This window comes from Rhineura floridana, chromosome 3 (genome assembly GCF_030035675.1).
Source record: "Rhineura floridana isolate rRhiFlo1 chromosome 3, rRhiFlo1.hap2, whole genome shotgun sequence".
Classification (NCBI taxonomy): Eukaryota; Metazoa; Chordata; class Lepidosauria; order Squamata; family Rhineuridae; genus Rhineura; species Rhineura floridana.
In genome coordinates, this window is record NC_084482.1 from 192,443,045 (window position 1) to 192,465,504 (window position 22,460).

General features: G+C 44.6%; 1 protein-coding gene across 12 annotated transcripts; it reads right to left on the reverse strand.

Annotated features, from left to right (window-relative positions):
* Nucleotides 1-2,266: 2,266 nt before the first annotated feature.
* On the reverse strand, nucleotides 2,267-22,188 carry LOC133380902 (uncharacterized). 12 transcript variants are annotated; one of them, XM_061619099.1, is made up of 6 exons: nucleotides 22,098-22,188; nucleotides 17,562-17,713; nucleotides 16,786-16,881; nucleotides 13,403-13,999; nucleotides 9,453-9,533; nucleotides 2,268-4,489 (listed from the first exon to the last, which is right to left on the reverse strand). In XM_061619099.1, the coding sequence occupies exons 2-6, from the start codon at nucleotides 17,593-17,595 to the stop codon at nucleotides 4,047-4,049; spliced, it is 1,251 nt and encodes a 416-aa protein (XP_061475083.1). In that variant the 5' UTR covers nucleotides 17,596-17,713; nucleotides 22,098-22,188; the 3' UTR covers nucleotides 2,268-4,046. The 12 variants fall into 12 exon arrangements, with proteins under 12 accessions (XP_061475093.1, XP_061475083.1, XP_061475084.1 ...); XM_061619100.1 differs by having other exon boundaries at nucleotides 17,562-17,880; nucleotides 22,098-22,186; XM_061619103.1 differs by having other exon boundaries at nucleotides 22,022-22,100.
* Nucleotides 22,189-22,460: the final 272 nt, after the last annotated feature.

The window sequence follows — 22,460 nt, forward strand, 5'->3', positions numbered from 1 at the left end:
CCTTTCAAACATCCAAACCCAAACTCTTTTGCAAAGGAGGAAGTGACTACTTCTCTGACACAGCACCATAACAGCCTCCTTATCCAGCAGCGTGCAGAAGGACAATCTCTGAACTCCCTTCTCCTGTCCTTGGCTGCTTGCATGCTCCCCCTCCCTGCCTTGCCCATCCTCCTTTTCATCCATTGCATCTTCTCTCAGTCCTTCCTCCCCAAGTCTTTCTTCTTAGGCCATTGCCACCTGCTCTCTTCTCCATCTTTCAGCCACCCTGACCTCTTTCCTTCCATTCTCCAGCTCTAAAGACTCCACCTGCACCCCCACCCCCTTCTTATCAGCACTCATGAGGGTTTTCTCCCAGCCCAATCCATGCTTCCCTTCCTTCCCAAGTGTTTTGTCAACAGTATGTAACTATCACTTCTCCTTCAGCAATTAGAATACTTGCCGACATCCCTTGACATTGCAGCAGCTTAGCTAATGGCTGGAGGGCATTTTGAGCAGCAGCCTAGTTTAACCTATTACAATCAGTCAGTCTCCAGAATGGGGCTTGCAATTACTAGATAGAGGCCAATGGGTCCTTGTTGTAGCAACAGCTAATCATAGAGAAAAGTGACCATATAGTGCTTCATGTGGAATAGTCTCCCTGAGGAGGTACGCCTGGCGCCAACACTATTATCTTTTCGGCGCCAGGTTAAAAACTTTCTCTTCTCTGAGGCATTTTAATCTAAGTTATTTATGTAAATGTTGTAATTTTTATTTTAGATGGTGTACTTTTATATTTGTTATATTGATCCTGTAATTTTATTATTGTATATGTTTCTATGTTTGCCGCCCAGAGAGCTGTTTGCTAGTCGGGCGGGATATAAGCTGAATAAAATAAATAAATAAATAAATTCATGTGTCAGTGAAGAAATTGCTTACAGGATTGCTGCCCAGGACTCTGGGTGGAGGGGGGGGATATGAATTTCGTAAATAATATATGGTGGTTCCCACTCAGATTGATTTTCACCAGAGGCAGCTGAGAAGAAAGGCCTGGAATCTATCCACACTTTGGGGGAAGCTGTTTTAGAAGTTTGCTCATTCTCCTTCTACAAACATGGCAAGATCTGCATTGAGAGTCAGCATTCAGAAGCCCAAATGATGGGGGCGCCGGCTAGGGAACCCCCACCAGCAATAACCTTGTTATGGATTGCATCTCTTCCAATCCTCTGTAGCTGCAGTGGGCTCCAAGCTGTGGAGACTGGGAGTTACTAAGCTCTGGCCCGTGATGTGACTGTGCTACTAATGCAGTGCAGTGTATTGGAAGAAGCAAAGGCCACCAGTGTTGAAGCAATGATCCTCCAACATCAACTTCGCTGGACCGGCCATGTTGTTCGAATGCCTGATCACCATCTTCCAAAGCAGCTACTTTACTCCTAGCTTAAGGATGGAAAACGGAATATCAGTGGACAGCACAAGAGGTTTAAAGATGTTCTCAAAGCTAATCTAAAAAAATGTAACATGAGCATCGAGAACTGGGAAGACTTGGCCCATGTGCATCCCAATTGGAGGTCGTCCATTAGCAAAGGTGCTATGGACTTTGAAGAAGCACGAGTACAGGGCGAAAGGGACAAACGAGCTAAGTGGAAGGCACATCAAGCAAGTCCTCGTTGTGGCCATCTTCCATCTGGAAACCTATGTCCTCACTGTGGGAGGCTGTGTGGATCCAGAATTGGCCTCCAGAATCACTTACGGACCCACTGTAAAAGACCTTACCCTGGAAGACAATCTTACTTGGCCATGAGTGATCACCAACAAATGAATGATGTTACTGTGCTACTAATGCAGTGCAGCGAATGTGAAAATATGGATTATGTTGGGTGGGTCAGACTCAGACCCATTGGTTCTGCCAGCCTGCTTTCCTTTGGCTAAGCCACAGATCTCCAAGAACCCTTCCAAATCCTGCTACCTCCTTGAGATTTTTAACTGGAAATGCCAGGGACTGAATTTGGGACCTTCTGCATGCAAGGCATGCACTGTGCCACTGAGCAATGCCCTCACCCCCCTTTTGTTTCATATACTTACAACATCCAGATTCCAAGTCACTGCTCAGGCACAAAGCTCGGTGGGGTTAGTTACAGTACCATATTTACTCAACTGATTTGTTACGAGACTTAATTTTTAAACAGATTTTCTACATGTGGGGACTGCAACATAATGTTGCAGTGTGGAGTTCTCGTTAAAATACCATTCCACTCACACACACATACTGCAACTGTCCATCGGCATTCCATGATCATTGAGCATGCTGCCCTTATCTGGGTGTTTCTCCCCCCTGCAAAAACACACACACACACACACACAGTGAGGGTTCCCCCCCTCCAAAAGATCTTTTGACTTCTGCAAACTTTGATATTCCACAAATCTGTTATTACCTCCTGATTGTGCTGCTTGGGCTACATAGGGCTATAGCCAATATTATTTGTCCACTAGCAGGACTCTTACGCTAGTCGATGGGCAAGTTTTAATGTTGCGCAACAGAGGAATCTAATGCAACAGTTGGGCTAGTGGAAACTCTTTGTGCAACAGATTGTGCAATCTATTATGTAACACAGTTACCAGCAACCTGCTTATGAATTCTCTTGCACAACAATATTCCGCTGACACAAAACATTTCACTAGCAGAACAAGTATACCGCTAAGTTTCACTTGCTCTCTTATTATTGTAGTGGAATTGTTTTAAACTACATTTTATTGTGCCCTGCCCTGAAATTGTTATGTTGAAGGACTGGTTATAAATATTGTATATTTCTATCTAAATAAAGTATATCTATTTCTATGGTACCTATACAACTTATGAATGAGAATACCAAAACAGTTATAAAAACTCATTGCTCCTCTGGCACCCTACGATTGTGACCGAGCCTGTGAAAGGGCCTTTTCAGTAGTTGCTCCCTTACACATTGGGGAGGATGTTATTGGAGCTGTGTGCGTGGGCATTTTCTGGGGAGTGAGGGATGATGAGGCGCCTGAGGCTTCCGTTACGCGCCAGAGGTCCAGCCAGTCTTCTTCAGTCAATGGTGGTGGTGCACACAGCAGGGAAGGATACAGAGTACTCCGATAATTTGGTGGCGGTGCCAATTTTGCCATGGAGTCCAATTTCTCTTTACAGGCCAAAAGTTCAGCCTTCAATTTAGATTGAGTATTTTGGTGGCTAGCAATCAAAGACTTATGTTGTTTTTCAGCTTTGCCTTTCCAAAGGTACCAAGTATCCATCTGGCCAGGATGTTGATCTTCTAAATTATGTCTCAAATGAGCCAATTTGTTGAGGTCAAATGTTCCTACCTGAGGAAATTGCAAGGTGGGGTTATCCTGGGTATACCAGTTCCTTTTTTTCAAATACGGGCAGGATTTCTGTCCATAATTCTTATACATATATCCAGCTAGGCTATTGGGTGGGATCTTACTCTGTGAATCCCCCACTTTCTCCAGATATCAGTTCCAACACACAGGGATATCAATTCCCTATTTGTGATATGCCCTCCCTAGTGAAGTGCGTCTGTATCCATCACTATTGACTTTCAGTAAGAAGCAGAAAATGTTTCTATTTACCCAGGCATTTGATGGCTGCAGAGGATTGTTCTTGGCAACCTGAAGATCACTGATGAAAATGTTTTAAAGCTGTGTTTTGGAATGTTTTTAATTGTAATTGTGTTTTGGACTGTTTTAAACTGTTTTTAGTACGCTTTTCTTCTTGTTGCTAAGTGTTTTGTTTATGTTGGCCGCCCTGGGCTTCTTCAGGAGAGAAGATGGCAAACAAACAAAATAAAATTTAATATATAAATCATTTCCCAGAACTAGCAATGAAAAAAGACACCACACCTACTTTAATCCCCCCTCCCCCCATTTACACAATTGGGAAATAAAAATCATTTATTGTAAAAAGATTTTAAAATTCCTGAAAAAGAACGCCACAACCCATTATAAATGTAGCCCCGATGTCCCGCATGCTAACAGAACTACAAAGACACCCACCTCCCCGCAAGCCCCATTCACACTGTGCAACTCTGGAGTCACCTTCTGTACCGGGCCCTGGCAACGGGCCGCCGGGTGACGCCCAAGCGCAAGGGAGAAGGCTCTGCAGAATGGTTGGGCTGCCCAAGCCGTGGGAGCCGGGTATGACGGGTGAGAGCGGGGGAAACTGGGGCCGGGGTCTGAGTCTGCTTTCGCACCAGCGACTCCAGCAGTTCTGTCTGGCGGTTCATGAGTGCAATGATTTGCTCAGTGTCCACACGGTCCCGCTCACGGTCCTCCAAATCTGCCTTTGCATATTCGCCAAGAGCCGACAGGATTCTGTCGGTGGCAACTTGAACCCTTCTGTCTGCTGCCTGTGTGATTTCCAGGGCCATGTCTTGTCTGTTTTTCCTTTTCCGTTTTCGGATGTTGGCGAGGCGCTCAGTGGCGTAAGACGTTGCAGGGCCAGGCAAGGGACTAGGGGAAGGTGTTCTGGCCCCATCTGAAAACATGAAACAAGATTAAGCTTAAAACTCACTTCTTCAAGAGTAGGAAATCCCATTGAACTCCATGGGACTTTCTAAGCCAACATAATTAGGATTTGTACTGTTACTTTAAGAACTGGTGCCTGAGTCTGCTTTTACCACCTCCTCCCTCTCTCTTCCTTTTTCCTTTTGTGTTGTGTCTTCTTTTATTGTAAGCCAGAGGGCAGGGGCTATCTTTTTTTCCCCTATTGATCCGTAAGCTGCTCTGGGAGCCTTTTCAGCTAAAGAGTGGGATTAAACAGACAAAATAATTACAAATAGTTGTCAGAAATAGAATAGTACTAGCATTTAAAAAAAGTTTTTATGTTTATTATACTGATTTTTTTATGAGATTTCACTAAGGTGCCTTGAATGCCAACAGCGGCAGTGTTTCTGGTCACAACTCAAGGTGCTGGTTCTAACATTTAAAGCTCTAAACACCTTGGGACCAGGATACCTCAGGGCAGGGCTAGCCAACAAGGTGCCCTCCACATGTGTTGACTACAATTCCCATCATCCCAGGCTAATGGTCGTGCTGGCCTAGGCTACTGGGAGTTGTAGTCCACAAAATCTAGAGGTTGGCTGCCCTTGCCTCATATACTGCCTACTTTCACCTACTAAGGCCATATCTACACCAGAAGCTTATTCCTCTATTATTCAACTTTAAACAGTTATGGCTTCCCCCAAACAATCCTGGCAAGTATAGTTTGTGAAGGGTGCTGAGGGTTGTTGGGAGACGCCATATTCCCCTCACAGAGCTCCAATTCCCAGAATTCTCTGGGAAGAGGGGCTGACTGTTAAACCACTCTGACCACTGGAGCTCTGTCAGGAGAATAGGAGTCTCCTAACAACTCTCAACACCCTTCACGAACTACCCAGGATTTGTTGAGAGAAGCCATGACTGTTTAAAGTGGAATAAATGTTTGGTGTGGGTGTGGCCTAAGATCCCTTATCAGAGGCCCTTCTCCAGACCCATAAGAGGCAAAACAAGCAGAGGCCTGGGATAGGCCTTTTCGGTTGTGGATCTTTTGTCTTTGGAATGCTCGTCTCAGAGAGGGTCTCATAGCACCTGCTTTCTTTTTGGTGCCAGATGAAGTCTTTTATTCACCCAGACCTATTAGTGTGTTTTAATCTCAGGCAATAAAGTCAGCAAGCTTCTTCCCCCCATCAGCCTTGCTGTTGTTTTCTACTATTTTATTCTATTTTTATTTACATTTGGTATTTTATTTTATCTTATTTTTCGATGGAAACAATTTTGTAAGGCTCCCAGATATGTGAAGGACCAGGAAAAAACAGAAAAATAAAAGAACTAATTTTTTCCCCAAAGGTTTCTAGATTTTTTCCTGAAAAACTGGGGGGGGGGGGTAGGGGGTCGGCTGGAAAAAAAGAGTTCCATGGGAAGAGGGACTGATCCTGATTAATCACTCTGTTTCAGTGGATTAATACTGCTTTCCTGTCTAGGATGCACACCTTAACGTGGTGAGGGGGTTTGAGAGTGTTGAAGAAGCTGAGAGCAATGCCGTCAGGAGTCTAGACCAAGAGGCTAGACTCCTAGCAGGGGCACCCATGGCGGAATGGTCAAAGCTGGGACATCAGACTAAGATGCATCCAAACTCAGAGGAAGGCAATGGTAAGCCACCTCTGAATACCTCTTACCACAAAATCCCTATGAACAGAGTATCCAAAATGCAACACGAGATAGTGCTGGAAGATGAGACCCCCAGGTCAGAAGGCACTCACCGAGCTACTGGGGAAGAACAAAGGACAAGTACGAGTAGTGCTGTGACTAACAACGCAGCTGGGTCAAAGCCAAAAGGAAGCCCAGAGGCTAATGTGCACAGATGCGAAAGGAGAGTCTGGAGTTGTATGAATCACACAATAGGAACATGGAATGTGAGAAGCATGAAGCAGGGAAAGTTAGCAATTGTCAAGCAAGAAATGGAACGCATCAACATTACAATACTTGGCATGAGTGAATTAAACACACACACACACAGATTTTAATTAGCGCTAAAACTTTTCCCCAGCTATATACTTTAAAAAAAATGAGAGAGAGGTATAGTGCTATAACACCTTAATGATGTAATGTGAATACTTTCAAAAAGTGTAAGCACTCACACTTTCCAGTATATTGGTTGCATATTAAATTCCATTCTTAAATTATATGACATCCCAATAACATAAAAAATCATGGCCACTAGACATCCAGGTTTAAGAGTCCAAAATATTTCCTGACCAAGTCTCCTGGTTACAATCCCATGCATACTTATATGGGAATAAGCCCCACTGAATACAGCCAGTCCTGCCCAAGTCAACCATGGTTGGCTGATGGACAACTTCAGCTCAGCATTGTGCAGGCCTATCTGCCGCAAACAGAATGTTGAACATTCTTCTCCAGATGTTCTTGCAGCAGCTTCCTTCACAACCAATTATTTATGATAATTTGGTTACCTTTGCCCTCTAGTGGTGTTGGGTAAAGGTTTGCAAAGCTGCACAGTGACAGAGCCAACATTCGACACAGATACAGGGAAACACTTTTCCATAAATGTCCTCATGTATGATCTACAATTCAGCCTCAGTTTTTGTGTCATGGTAATGGGGTTGCATCCTGGGACACCAGTCTGCAACCCTGGATCCCCAGGCCTCAGTTACATTTTCCCCTCCCATGCCTGAGCCCTGTATATATAGGTTTGCATTGTGAGTCTCTGACAAGTAAGATGAAAATTTCCCCCTTGGGTGACTGAAGAAACTCTAAAATGGTTCAAGAGAAAAGGAAAGCAAAAGCAAAAGGAGATAGAAACAGGTCAGAACCCTAAATGCAACTATACAGCGACTAGTATGTAGGGACAAAGAGAACTATTACTTACAATAGTTATTGTATAGAAATAGAAGAGGATAACAAAAAGGGAAGAACAAGAACCCTATTCCAAAAGATTAGAGAAATGAAAGGGAAATTTGAACCAAGAGTAGGGATGTTGAATAATCAACAGGGGAACACACTGACTGACCGAGATGAAATAAAAGAAAATTGGAAGCAATACATTGAAGAACTCTATAAAAGAGATGCCAGGATGACAGATTCATTCATGGAGGAACCGTATGATGAAGAACCAGAAATGTTAGAATGTGAGGTAAAAGCTGCTCTTAAAATACTTGGAAGAAGAAAAGCACCAGGAACAGCAATAGAGCTGCTACAAGTTACTGAGACTGTCCAAATTTTCACAAAAATTTGTCAACAAATATGGAAAATAAAACAACGGCTCACAGACTGGAAGTGTTCAATATACATTCCAATTCCAAAGAAAGGGGATCCCAGGGAATGCAGTAATTATCAAACTATTGCCTTAATATTCCATGCAAGCAAAGTAATGCTCAAGATTCTACAGTAAAGTACAATGCAAGTAAAGTAATGCTCAAGATTAATGACAGAATATGGAGAAACTGATTGGTTCCTAATCAGGTGGGAGACAGGGGTCTACTTTATCACCCTATTTGTTTAATCTATATGCAGAACATATAATACAGAAAGCGGGATTAGACCAAGAAGAAGGAGGTGTGAAAACTGGAAGGAGAAATGTCCATAATTTAAGATATGCGGACAATACTGTACTACTAGCAGAAATCAGTAATGATTTGAAATGAATGCTGATGAAAGTTAAAGAGGAAAGCACAAAGGCAGTACTACAGCTGAACATCAAGAAGATTAAAGTAATGACAACAGAAGATTTATGTAACTTTAAAGCTGGCAACGAGGACATTGAGCTTGTCAAGGATTATCAATACCTCAGCACAGTCATTAACCAAAATGGAGACAATAGTCAAGAAATCAGAAGAAGGCTAGGACTGGGGAGGGCAGCTATGAGAGAACTAAAAAAAGGTCCTCAAATGCAAAGATGTATCACTGAACACCAAAGTCAGGATCATTCAGACCATGGTATTCCCGATCTCTATGTATGGATGTTGGACTGTGAAAGTTGGACAGTGAAAAAAGTGGGTAAGAGAAAAATCAACTCATTTGAAATGTGGTGTTGGAGGAGAGGTGTGCGCATACCATGGACTGTGAAAAAAAATAATAACTGGGTGTTAGAACAAATTAAACTAGAACTATCACTAGGAAATAAAATAATGAAACTGAGGTTATCATACTTTGGACACATAATGAGAAGATATGATTCACTAGAAAGGACGATAATGCTGGGAAAAACAGAAGGGAGTAGAAAAAGAGGAAGGTCAAACAAGAGATGAATTGATTCCATAAAGGAAGCCACAGACCTGAACTTACAAGATCTGAATAGGGTGGTTTATAACAGATGCTCTTGGAGGTCGCTGATTGATAGGGTCACCATAAGTCGGAATCGACTTGAAGGCACATAACAACAATACTGCTTTAAATATATAGCGCAGATGGGGCATAATTTGCAAGGCTGTTCAGTGGAACAGCATAGCTGTTGAGATACAACAGGCACCCACTAACTTGTACTTTCTGGAAACAACTAAAGACATTTTTGTTTTGACAAACCTTCAGCTGGATGAAAAGGTCTCCACCTTAGGTTTAAAAACAATAGGAAATGAAAACATATCTTCAGTTCAGTTTTTGCACTGATTTCAAAAATCATTTTTAGCTGTTTTCATGGTACGTCTGTAAAATGCCTTGAGACATATTCAAAAAGATTCAAAAATTAGTAAGTAACAATAATGAGGCTGCCTCTTAATGTTGCTTTACCAATCCCTCCCCACTGTAAACTCCTCGGGGCAGTTTCTTTTCTTCGTTTCTGGTTCGAAAGGTCCTTAAACACCCAACTCACACCCAATTCTTAGCTTCTTGCTTGTCCCTTGGAAAGGATTCTTTCTTGCCCCGGCAAGCATCTAATTTACATCCAGTCATTGGAACTACCAACGTTAGGAATCATCCCTTACCTACTTTTTTTGTTTTGTTCTTACCTACTGTTGAGGCAGAGCTGCCTGGTTTATCACAGAAAGCAGACAGCAGGGGGGCAGCTGGACTGCTGACTTCTGCTATTCCTGAAGGAAGACATAAAGTTGATTAATTTCAGCAGCATAGCCTCTGTTTGTCCACAACAGCAAAAACGCAAGAGCTATAGCTCCACAAATACCTACTGCTCTATAGCAGCCCAAAGCATTTGTAGGGTACAAACATGTGCATCCAATGCATAGAATGGACTGAGATGATGGGAGCAGATATGTAAGAATAAAGTGATAGTTACACAACACAATTCCTGATGCATTAAGCTAGCCCTTGTGTTCAGAACAGATAGTCATGAACATAATACAATCTTGTATTAAAGCATCGGTGTGGCAGTCATAAAAATCATATAAATCACCCTGTGCTTTATAGATTACAGCAAAGCCTTTGGTTGTGTAGATCATGAAAAACTATGAAATGCTTTAAAAGAAATGGGGGTGCCACAGCATCTGATTGTCCTGATGCACAACCTATACTCTGGACAAGAGGCTACTGTAAGGACAGAATATGGAGAAACCAACTGGTTCCCAATCGGAAAGGGTGTTAGACAGGGGTGTATTTTATCACCCTATTTGTTTAATCTATATGCAGATCATACAGAAAGCAGGATTGGACCAAGATGAAGGAGGTGTGAAAACTGGAGGGAGAAATATCCATTATGTAAGATATGCAAACGATACCATACTCTTAGCAGAAACCAGTAATGATTTGAAACAAATGCTGATGAAAGTTAAAGAGGAAAGCACAAAAGCAGGACTACAGCTCAACATCAAGAAGACTAAAGTAATGACAACAGAAGATTTATGTAACTTTAAAGTTGACAATGAGGACATTGAACTTGTCAAGGATTATCAATACCTCGGCACAGTCATTAACCAAAATGGAGACAATAGTCAAGAAATCAGAAGAAGTGCACCATGATGCGCGCTTGCATGCCCGTCACTTGATGACTGCACCGGGTACAGAGTCCTGCAATGCACAAAGTGATGCATGAAGCGGCAGGTGAGCCGTCTGCCCAGTCCTGCCCGCCCGCTGTTGCTTTCCTGGAACCCTCCCTCGCTGCCTGATAACACGGGTCTTTACACCAAGGGAGGAGAGGAACCATTTTACTTCAGGCTTGAAGAAATCTGCTTGCTGTGTCCAGTATTGGACATTTTTGAAGATCTGGCTGCCGCTTATATTTTTGTTGCTATTTTACTGTACTGAAAAGTGTTTTTCATGTCTGATTCTGGTTCATATACCTTGGTAACTTATTTTATAATGTATTTTAAATTATAACATGCATGTTATCAAAATGAATTCTTTGTATGGATTGTTATATTGTGGTTGAGTGGACATTGGATTGCTATTATTTGTTTTTAATGTTTTAATTGTTGTAAACCGCCCAGAGAGCTTCGGCTATGGGGCGGTATACAAATGTAATAAATAAATAAATAAGAAAGAAGGCTAGGACTGGGGAGGGCAGCTATGAGAGAACTAGAAAAGGTCCTCAAATGCAAAGATGTATCACTGAACACTGAAATCCGGATCATTCAGACCATGGTATTCCCAATCTCTATGTATGGATGTGAAAGTTGGACAGTGAAAAAAGCCGGTAAGGGAAAAATCCACTCATTTGAAATGTGGTTCTGGAGGACAGCTTTGTGCATACCACGGACTGCGAAAAAGACAAATAATTGGGTGTTAGAACATATTAAACCAGAACTATCGCTAGAAGTGAGAATGATGGTACTGTCACTAGAAGCTAAAATGATGAAACTGAGGTTATCATACTTTGGACACATAATGAGAAGACATGATTCATTAGAAAAGATACTAATGCTTGGAAAAACAGAAGGGAGTAGAAAAAGAGGAAGGCCAAACAAGACATGGATTGATTTCATAAAGGAAGCCACAGACCTGTGCTTACACAAGATCTGACAGGGTGGTTCACGACAGATGCTATTGGAGGTCGTTGATTGATAGGGTCACCATAAGTCATAATCGACGCGACGGCACATAACAACAAGTGGCAGTCAGGGATCAAGGAATTCCACACAGGTGACCGACCAGGCTGCCAGAGGAAGGATGGAGTGATCCATCCCTCTTCTGCACCCAGCAAAGAAGCCCAGTGGGATGCCTGAGGAGGGTTGGAGTTCTCAGACTCCCTTTTGCCAGCCCACAGCAGGTTAGTAAAAATAAAACCAAATAAAAGTGAAGGCTACTAACATTTGTGGGCTTATTCAAGGCTGCAATTCAGGCAGCTACTTTACTCCCAACTTAAGGATGGAAAACGGAATATCGGTGGACAGCAAAAGAGGTTTAAAGATGTTCTCAAAGCTAATCTTAAAAAATGTAACATGAGCATCGAGAACTGGGAAGTCTTGGCCCATGAGCGTCCCAATTGGAGGTCAGCTATTATCAAAGGTTCTGTGGACTTCGGAGAAGCACGAATACAGGGTGAAAGGGAGAAACGAGCTAAGCGGAATGCAAGTCAACCAAATCCTCATCGCGACTGCCTTCCATCTGGAAACCTATGTCCTCACTGTGGGAGGCTGTGTGGATCCAGAATTGGCCTCAACAGTCACTTACGGACCCGCTGTTAAAGACCTTATCTTGGAAGACAATCTTACTGTGCCATGAGTGACTGCCAATGAATGAATGAAATGAATCAGAGGCCAAAAAAATAAAATAAAAAATTAGAAGGAGGTTTATTTGTCCTGGAATGCAAATACTACTCATACTCCTTATACAAATCCTCAATGAATTCTGGTTATGTGACCATCTTCCAGCAACTGACCTTTGAAATTGCTCTGCTGAAGTCCAGAAACTTAAATTTTGTCAGAAGGTGGGAGAAAAAAGAAGTGCTTTCACTTAGAACAATTTAAAGAAGTCAGCTGGGAGGGAATTCCTTTGCAAAGCCAACTGCATTACTCAGCACTTGAGCCTGAAGAGTGACGTGTATGTGCGACATGTGTATGTCATTTTACACACACACACACCTCACACAGGGCTGCTTCTTATTTTAGGGGCGGTTATCCTGTGGCCTGAAAGATGCCGTTAGACTAGAACTCCCATCAGCCTCAGCCTGGATAGCCAATGGTCAGGGACAATGGGAGTTGTTGTCCAATCACCTCTGGAGGTACACAGGTTCCTTCATCCCTAGCTTGTCTGTTTCAGCTCTTAGCAAAGGAACCCCCATTTCATGCAGAAAAGAATTCCTGGAGAAGTCTGCAAGACCCAGAATGGAGCTCACTTGCAGTACTGGAAGGGCATCCTTCATTTAACCTCCCTTACGACAGAAAGATTTCTGTGGTGCTCCAGTATGACTACACCCTAGAGTCAGAAAATCAGAAGAGCCCCGCTGGATGAGATCAAAGCCCTATCTCCAGGCTAGCCAACGTGGTGCCCTCTAAATATTGCTGAACTGCAACTCTTACCATCCCTGACCATTGGCCAGGCTGGCAGGGGCTAAAAATAGGAGTTCAACAGAGCTACAATTCTCAGTTCCCTGGGAAAGGGATTTTTTAAACCACTTTGGAAACCGTAGCTCTCAGAGGGGAGTAACGGTCTCCTAAAATTCTGCTGGGCTCCTGCTGGGAGGAAGGGCGGGATATAGATATAGATATAGATATAATAATAATAAAATCTCTCAGCACACTTCATAAATCACAGTTCCCAGGATTCTTTGGGGGAAGCCATGACTATTTCAGTTGGTATAACATTGCTTTAAATGTATAGTGCAGATGGGGCACTAGGTCTATTCTAAGTATGACTAACACGAAGACATCACCCCTTGGAAATCCTTCTTGGGGAAAAGGCAGAATATGCATTTTGTAAATAAGCACAGCCCTCTGCGGGTTCAAAAGGTTATTTTGAAACCTCGTTCCACAGCACACTCATTGGGTATCAAAATGCCACCACTGACCCATTGGAGACGTCCCTGCCATTTCGTCGGGGGATTCTTCCTTTATGCAGGACACAGGAAAGCAATCTCCCAGACTGGAGACCTTGGCAGGCAATTGGGTCCGTAGAGCCAGCATCTCCTGACTGGTTGGGCTACTACATTCTTTAGTCCCCTCCATCATAGCCTCCTCCTCGGTGGAACACTGGGATATTGAGTCGGCAAGAGATACCCCGCGGTGGCTTAAACTGGGCAGTCTCTCTGGAGGAGGGACGTCAGCGTCATTCGCCAACAGGTGATCAAGCCGATCGTAAAACAGCCAAGCTAAATGCCCTTTCCCTGGAGAGTTGTTGGCCTTGGCAATTCTATAGTCCCTCTTCAGCGTCTTGATTTTTGACCTGCACTCCAGCGCTGACCGCTTGTGGCCTCTCTTGGCCATCTTGCTGGCAACCACCTGAAAGGTTTCAATGTTCCGATGGCTCCTCTGCAGCTCCTGCTGGATCTCCCGTTCTCTCCAGATGACCAGGAGGTCAATGACCTCAGGGTAGGTCCACGTGGTGCCACGGTACTGCCTGTAGGGGGTGATCGCAGGTTCTGGAGTTTCAGCAGCTGTAAAACCTACTGGGAGGGAAAGAAATGTTAAAACAGACTGGCAAAAATAGCCACCCGCCTGTAGTAAACGTGACTTGTCCTAGCAAAGAGAAGGACAGGGTGGTCTCTGCTGTTGGCTAGAAGAAGATGAAGAAAGGCCGCAGGGAGGCTGCACCCTCTCCCCCCACCCTCAGAAAGAATGTCAAGGGGAAGGGGAAGACCAAGCTGGCCCCATCCATCGGCCAGAGAAGGAGCAGCTACAGAGTGCACGCTTCCCATTCCCTTCTCCAATTTCCAGTTGTGCTGGGGCTGTGAAAGAGGAGGAGGAGGACCTTCCTGCTTCTGCCATCAGCCAAAAGAAGAAGGGAAACTAGGTTGGTTGTCTTGATTTGATCAAAAAGTGGGATAGAATCCTTTGCAATATTTTTTGAAAGGGTTGCATGTAACATAAGAAGGACTCTGACGGATCAGACCAAAGGCCTCGTTCTCTCATACAGCATCCTGTTTCCCAGTGGCAAGTGGCCTTGGGAAGCCCACAAGGAGGACCTGAGGACAGCCGTGCTTTGCTGCTTGCATTTCCTGGCAGCTGGTATTCAGAAGGATGTTGCCTCCAATACTGGAGATAGTAAACAGTCATCACGACGAGAAGCCAGATGCTCAGTCAAGGAAGCTTTGTCAACACGTCTCTCTCTTCTTATTGGCCACAAACGGCAGAGAGGCACGAGACAGAAGGTGGGCAAAGCTACCTGAGACCACAGACAGCTGCTGCTGAGAATCACAGGTGGGGACAGTTGCTATTGCGCTCAGGACCTGCTTGCAGGCTTCCCATATAGGCATCTGGCTGGCCAATGTGAGAACAGGATGTTGGACCTTTGGTCTGATCCAGCAGGGCTAGGAAGTTGCCTTACAGAGTCAGACCATTGGTCTATTTAGCTCAGTCTTGTCTACATCAGGTGTGGGGAATCTTTGGCCTTCCAGATGTAGCTGAACTACAATTCCCATCATCTCTGGCTGATAGCCATGCTTGCTGGGGCTGATGGGGAGTTGTAATTCAACAACACCCAGGTGGCCAAAGGTTCCCCACACCTGGTCTATACTGACTGGCAGTGGCTCTCTAGGGTGTTGGACAGGGGACATTCCCAGCTCTATCTGAGGACACCGCAGATTGAACCTGGGGCCTTCTATATGCAAAGCAGATGCTCTACCACTGAACTAGAGCCCTCTTTGTATGTTTTTATGCGGCTGCTGGCTAGGGTAAGGCTGCAGTAGGTTTAATTATATCTTGCCAAAGCATTCAAGGCATTTTACAATTTTAAAAGATGGCGCACGGTGTCAGAACACACAAAAAAAGCAGAGATGGGGAGAAACAGCAATTCAGGTGCCAATCCTTTTTTAAAATTGAAATTAATTAATTTTTAAATATCAAATTTAATAAAGAAAAAAGAAATACGAAGACTACAAAGGGAAAGAAAAAACAAAATGACAAAAAACAATGTCAGGACACATTACAAATACAATAACCATCAGTGCTTCCATCTAAAATTAAACATATAAGGTGATATACGCCCTCCAGATGTCCAAATAGGTATCTACACAAGACTGAGCCTGGAGATTATAGAAAATATGTTCAGATGTAGCAAGCGTGGTGAAATCCACAGACTATTGTATAGTAGACGGTGGGTGTTTATCCTGCCAGGCTCCAAGTACAACTCTCTTAGCGACCATAAGGGCGTGCAAAATCCACTTTTGTTGTGTTGTCATTAATCCTCATATTACAGGTACCAATTCTTATACAATGTTACACAAACATTACATATAGCCTTTTGCGTTGGAAAAATCTTTTGTCCGATTCAGAAGGTGAAAGATCCATACATATCTTGCATTCCACAAGATCATGAGGAGGTCCACCCACAGGCAATAATCACAGGATCAAATCTGCCAAGATTTGTCTCAATATGTTTCAAGTGGGGCAAGCTGAACCAATGCATCTGTCCTTCTTCAAGCCAGTAGAATTTTAATGCCTGACAACAGCAACCCAAATATTTTTAATTTGGCTTTAAATGCAAACCGCCCAAGCCACATGTGTATTATGAGCATCTCAAAGTTTGCACAGCCAAAAACAAGCAGACAGAAAAAGGCCTTAAAATAGAAAATTAAAGAACCTTCTAGACCTACCGTTATCGAGAATTCTATCTACATTAGCTGTCTCCACCCAATCGACACAGCAAATTGTGCACTGGCTTTGTTTTCAAGCTAAACTTGCTGTCCAACTTCCAATATGATCCACATGTGGCATCAGTCTCAAGGACAAAGGTGGCTAACCAGGGGCTCCAGATGCTGTTGGACTCCCAACTCCCACCAGCCCTAGCCAGCATGCCCAATGGTCAGGGATGATGGGAGTCCAACGACATCCATGTCTTAAAGGGAAAGAAGGAGAATGGAGGCAGGGCGGAAACAGCTGAGAAATTTAGATTCGAAAACCCTTCTCTGTCTTGAAGTCTCATAATTGTGAGAAAGGTTAACCCTGGGAACAGAGGAGGTATCAGTGAAAATAAGGTCAGAGACTCTGCAGCATTAGATCCTACACTGCTAGCTAGAAGGTTTTCAGCATTCATTCAGTGGCTTCTGCTCTATACTCAAGCTTCGGATATGCAAAGCATGGATGGGGAGTGTACATCTGAACATGCACAAAGCGTATTCTCCTCAATGCTAAGTAACTACAACCTGCTCCACCACATGAGGCGGGGGGAGACTTTGCGGTTAGAAGGTGTACCCACTTGAACCTCCATCCCCTTCTGATTGCATTGGCTCCTCACCTAACTTGCTTTCTCTAGTGGCTTGCTCATTTGAGATCCACGGCTCTTCCCCAGGCTCAATCTTGCAGATCAGCTCTGGTTTATCAGCGGGCAATCCTGTGCAGCAATGAGAGAAAGGGGACAAGACTTACTGGCTAAGACAAAGGCAGGGAACCTCTGGTCACTTGTGACTTCATCTGCTGGGTGGGAGGTTGCAGTTAAATCCTGTGTTGGCTGTGCATGCCCATTCCCAGCAGGAAACAGGGGCATACAGCCAAACTGAGCAGAATTTTAAATCCTGCTCAATTCAACAGGATTCCATGCAAACCATCTCCTGGGTCATGAAAGGCTTTGCGTGAAATCCGCGACTAAAATGGAGGAAAAAACCCAACCCTCGTAAATAGCCCCATGCTACTCCTTAAACTTCTGATTCCAGAATTTTAAGGAGCAGGGTGGTGCTGTTTGCCACGGGCTTTCAAACAGTCCTGCACTGCGGATTGAAGTCCTGACAGTCGGGGTTTCAAAGCAGAGAATCACCTAATGTTACTATTGGCATGTGATTGACAGGTGGGTGGCCTCACCCACCTGTCAAATTTGACCCATGAGGACAATCCTGATAAGGATTTGGCCTATGAAGTCAAAAAAGGATCCCCACCCTTGGGCTAGGAGATGTTCTCCATTACCTGGTCCTGAGCCTGGGCTAGGAGATGTTGTTCTCCATTGCCTTGTCCTGACCCCGAGATACAAAGAACTTAATTGATAGAGAATAGAAGGGAGGGAGGGATTAGGGCTCTTACCCAACAACGCTGTTGTTGCAAAGCTGTTCTGCATGACGACACCCCCAGTGCAGAACTCTTTGGTTCAGGTCCAGAAAGGCTTCCTGGTGAAGTCCAAAGTCAGCACCATCCAGAGCAATACACAGGGCTTGGTTTTAATTTTCACCTAGGAACTGTAACAAGTAGGGCAGGGGGAAGCAGAGGGAAACAGCAAATCATTCGGGAGCACCAGTGCTGTGACGTTGCTGAAGCTAAGCAGGTATGGACCTAAACAGTGTGCAGACGAGAGACCACTGGGAGCCCAGCCCAGCTGGACAGAGGGAGAGCAGGACAGGAACCCCTAGGAAATAGACGGAAGGCGCATTAGATACAACCATCCTGCTGAAGCAAAACAACTCTGGATCTGCTCAATGCATGAATGGGAGACTGCTGAGAATGTGAACCTAGGAAGAAGCTGCCTTGTGCAGAGTCAGACCACTGGCCCATCTCGCTCAGTATTGCCTACACCGACTGGCAGCAGCTCTCTAGGATTTCAGGTAGGGGATATTCCCAGCCCTGCCTGGAGATTCTACGCTTGAACCTGGGGCCTTTTACATGGAAAGCAGATGCTCCACCACTGAGCTATGGCCCTTCCTCTGTTGATTCCAAGAAAGAAAGGCGGGATATAAGAAGTAGAATGATTGACATTTTTACTTCCATTTGCAGGCCACCCTTCCCCCCCAGAATATGTAGCTGTCCCATTTTACCTTCACAACCACCTATTACTTAGAACAGGATCTAGCTGTTTTTTTTAGACAGCCCAGGAGACCATAAAGGTTTTTTCAGCTGGCCCAAGAAACACAGACTCAGAGTGTCTTTTCAGTGCTTTATTGACACACACGTCTAAATAATACGGCACACACAGAGAAACGCAGGTCCTGTAAATGCAAGTCTGTATCTCTAAAAATCTAGCACCCATGAAATAAGAAGCACAATGCTATCTCAACATATATCAGAAACACAACCAGCTGGGTAATCAACAATTGATGGATGCAGATCTTACCCCAGAGCCAGGGAGGCCAGGAGCTTAGTAGCACAGAGTAGATACTGGGGAGAACATAGGAAGCTGCCTTAGAATGACTCATTTCCACACTGACTGGCAGCAGCTCTTCTGGGTTTCAGGCAAGGATCCCCCCCCACTCTACCTGGAGATGCCAGGGAGTGAACTCAGGATCTTCTGCATGCCAAGCAGACACCCTACCATTGAGTCACAGCCCTTCTCCTTGGTGAAAGCTATTTGCTCCACAGGCTATCTGAATTGTGCTGGCAGTCAAGGACATAGTTCCCCTATGATTAAGGCAGGGGTGGGGAACCTTTTTCAGCCTGAGGGCCGCTTTACCTCATGGGCAGCCTTTTGGGGGCCGCATGCCAATGGTGGGTAGTCTAGATGCAAAAGCGGGTGGAGCAGTGGATGCGATTTGTAGAGCAGGGTATGTTCCAGCCGCGCAAAAGACATTCGTCTCTCTACATATCTATCTATCTGTCCACACACGCAGCCCTTCTCCAACCAGGCAAGAAAGAGGAATTATGACAATCTAAGGTCACTTTCCAGTAAGGCAAAAGAACCCAAGGAGGGCACAGAGCAGGGCTGCTGAGGAGGCACAAAGAAGAGTCCACCGCCTCCTGTTACTCGGTCAGACAGCATTTGCTGCTAGAATGGTTTTTTCCAACATTTTGCTCGAATCCGCTTTGTTGCAATTTTTATTTATTTATTTATTGAATTTATTAGTCGACCATCTGGCTGGTTGACCACCCAGTGGTCCTACATTCTGCTCTCTGTAGCAACAGAGAACAAGCCTACTCCGTCTTCATGACAGCCCTGCAAATATTTGGAAGACAGTTACTGTATCTCCCCCTTTATCTTCTCTTCTTCAGGATGAAGCATACCCAGTTCTTGTAATTGAATTCTTCTAGGACTTGGGGGAGTATTCAACTAATGAATTCATCAGCGCAAGGATTGCCACTTGCACAATGGGACTTTCCCATTTCTTCTTTCTCCTTGTGCATCCTGCATCCTCCTCAAATCTGTTCCAGGGGATTGGGGGATGCCCTAGAACAGATTTGGGGGACATGGGGGAAGGGGGGGGATCATATTGTGCAAGTAGAAATCCTTGCGGTGATGGGGCCTTGACAGCACTGCGCTGAATTCAACCTTTGCTTTCCAGACCCATCAACATCCTGGTCACCCTGGTCAAACATGCTCCAGTTTGTCAATGAGTGCCCAGAACTGGACACGGTACTCCAGAGGAGGTCTCACCAGCACAGAATACTGTGGAATCATTACTCGGGATGTAGACTCCCATGCTTTGCCTGCATTAGCTCTTTTAGCAAGCCATGTCACACTGTTGGCTCCTGTTCAGCTTGTGGCCAACTAAGACATCTATGATACTTTTCACATGCACTGCTGCCAAGACACCTCTCTCCCATCCTGAACTTGTGCCTTTGATGTTCTGCACCTAAATGGAGTTTACATTTTCCCCTCTCGAATTTCATCTTTTTGGTTTCAGCTCAGGGTTCCAGCCTGTCTCAAGATCCTAACTGGTGTATCATCTAAGCCAGCCTTCTCCAACTTGGCGCCCTTCAGATGTTTTGAACTGCAACACCCATCAGCTGGCTGGGGCTGATGGCAGCTGTAGTCCAAAACCGCTGGAGGGCACAAGGTTTGGGGAAGGCTGCTCTGAGCCGCCTGTGACACCCAACCACAGCATTTTCAGGGTGGCTTTTTCCCCCAGGGCCTCCTTCAAGCACCATTAAAACCTGCAAAACCAGTTTGAACAGAGATCACAGCCACTGGGGGTGGGCAAGGGGGAGAGGCAGAGAGTGTACATATATTGAGCAAGGATACCACCTCCTTGCCTCAGAAAAGATTGTTTTCAGTACTAGAGCTGTTTCTAGCAGTGAAGGTGCTAGAAATCAGGATCTGAACACCTTACTGGTTGCTTCCAGAGGTTCAAAATTAAGACCAACCATTTGGAAAAAAGCCCAGAGGCAGAAGGAAATCAGAGCAGTAAATGCAGCATAATATATTTAGGGAGGGGGTGTCTACTTTAGAAGCAGCACAACAATAATTTCAGATCTGCTCTAAATGACAGGTTTACAACCAAGCCCTCATTTTTTACAAAATACAAGGCTGGATACATAACAGAGTTTGTTCCAGTCGCACAAGTCATGTCTGCATTGTGCACACTCATACCACCATCATCTCTGATCAAATAGTCCTGCAGGTTTTCATATTGCTTCAGAAGCCTGCAAAACCTGTTTGATCAAGCGCTACAGTGGAGCAAAGAATATGAACGGATGCACACCCCAGGACAACACTGCCTCTACCATACCACCTGCAACTCTCTCTTAAAAGTAAGACATAAAGTAGCGGCTCTAGCCACAGACATGCTAAAAATAAAAAATAAGTACACACAAAGAGGGAGGCAGGGGTGGGAGTGTCAACCGAGGAGCACTGGTTGTTCTAACTCACTAAAGGAGAAAGACATCAGAATTTAAATCAGAAAAAGGAAAGGAGGCAGGGAGATGGCACAGATCTCAATTTTCTTTAGGGAATTTGAAGAAAGACAAAACAGACACACAGTCCTTACCCAGAGCTTCTCAATCTTCCCTTTCTGCCAAATGAGAGCCAGAAATGAGGCAACCCATCTGGGTGGAATTATACAGCCTTAGGCCACATCCGCACCATACATGATACCACTTTAAACTGTCATGGATTCCTCCCCCCCCCCAAAAAAAGAATCCTGGGAATTGTACTTTATTAAAAAAAAGGTACTTATAGTTGTTAGGAGACCCCTGCTCCTCTCACAGAGCTACAATTTTCAGAGTGGTTTAACCATCAACCCCTTTTCCTAGGGAACTCTGGAAGTTGTTTCCAGGATTCTTTGAGGGAAAGCCATGGCTGTTAAAGTGGTATTATGTGTCATGGATGTAATAGGAAGAAATGCCAGCCAAATATCCAGTCTTATATCTGCCCCCTCAAAAGTAAGTTCCGTTGTGTTCGATTTTATTATTTCACAAGCAGAACTACCAGCTCCACTATCGAATTAAATACTGTAGCTCAAGAGAAACTACCACTTTATCTTTCTACTCCTACCTAGCTTAAACTTGTACTTGGTAGGTACAGATATTTCACACACCCCTAGTCGCCTTTTCCGCTTCTTGCGTTCCCGTGTGATGGGGATCCCTGTTTCTGGCTTTTTAGGAATAATTGTTCTAGGAATAATAATTACTGGGAATACCTGTTGATAAATCAAGAATATTTGCTACTGTTTGCTCTCCTTATCACCCCCTCTTTTACAAACAGATCTGAGGGGTTTCAACAGAAGAAACAGGAGTGAAAAGTACGAAACGCTAACCTCCCCCCACCCCAGAAAAAAACCCCATAGAAGCAAAGGCACGTGAGAGCATGCGAGAAGGTGGGCAGCCAAACACATACACACGTTTATTTAGGTGGGCAGCCAAACTCTGCCGCACTTCCTGTTGAAGGAAGCGCTGGGCCAGCCAAATATAACTCACCCTTCGCCCCACTCCCGCTAGGTCCTAGAGACGCGCCTTTTATCCTCCGGATTTCAAAGTGGCGGGGCTGCAAACCCTTCAGAATCCTCGATCCTAAACGCACTTGATCTGAAAGGAGACAGCCCCGTTGGTTGCAACTGCAATGGCTCCGGCTGCTGCTGTTGCTGTTGTTCTCGAGGAAATGGGGCGAAGAAGACTTCAGAGCACGTCCACACACTTCACAGAACGCAAAAAAAACCCTGTTTTAGCTGTCATGGCTTCCCTTGCAAGGAAGCTCGGAGACTGTAGTTCAGTGAGGGATTAGACCTCTCTGTACAGAAGTCTCTTTGCTGCCCGCCAGGAACTACAACTCCCAGAGTGCCC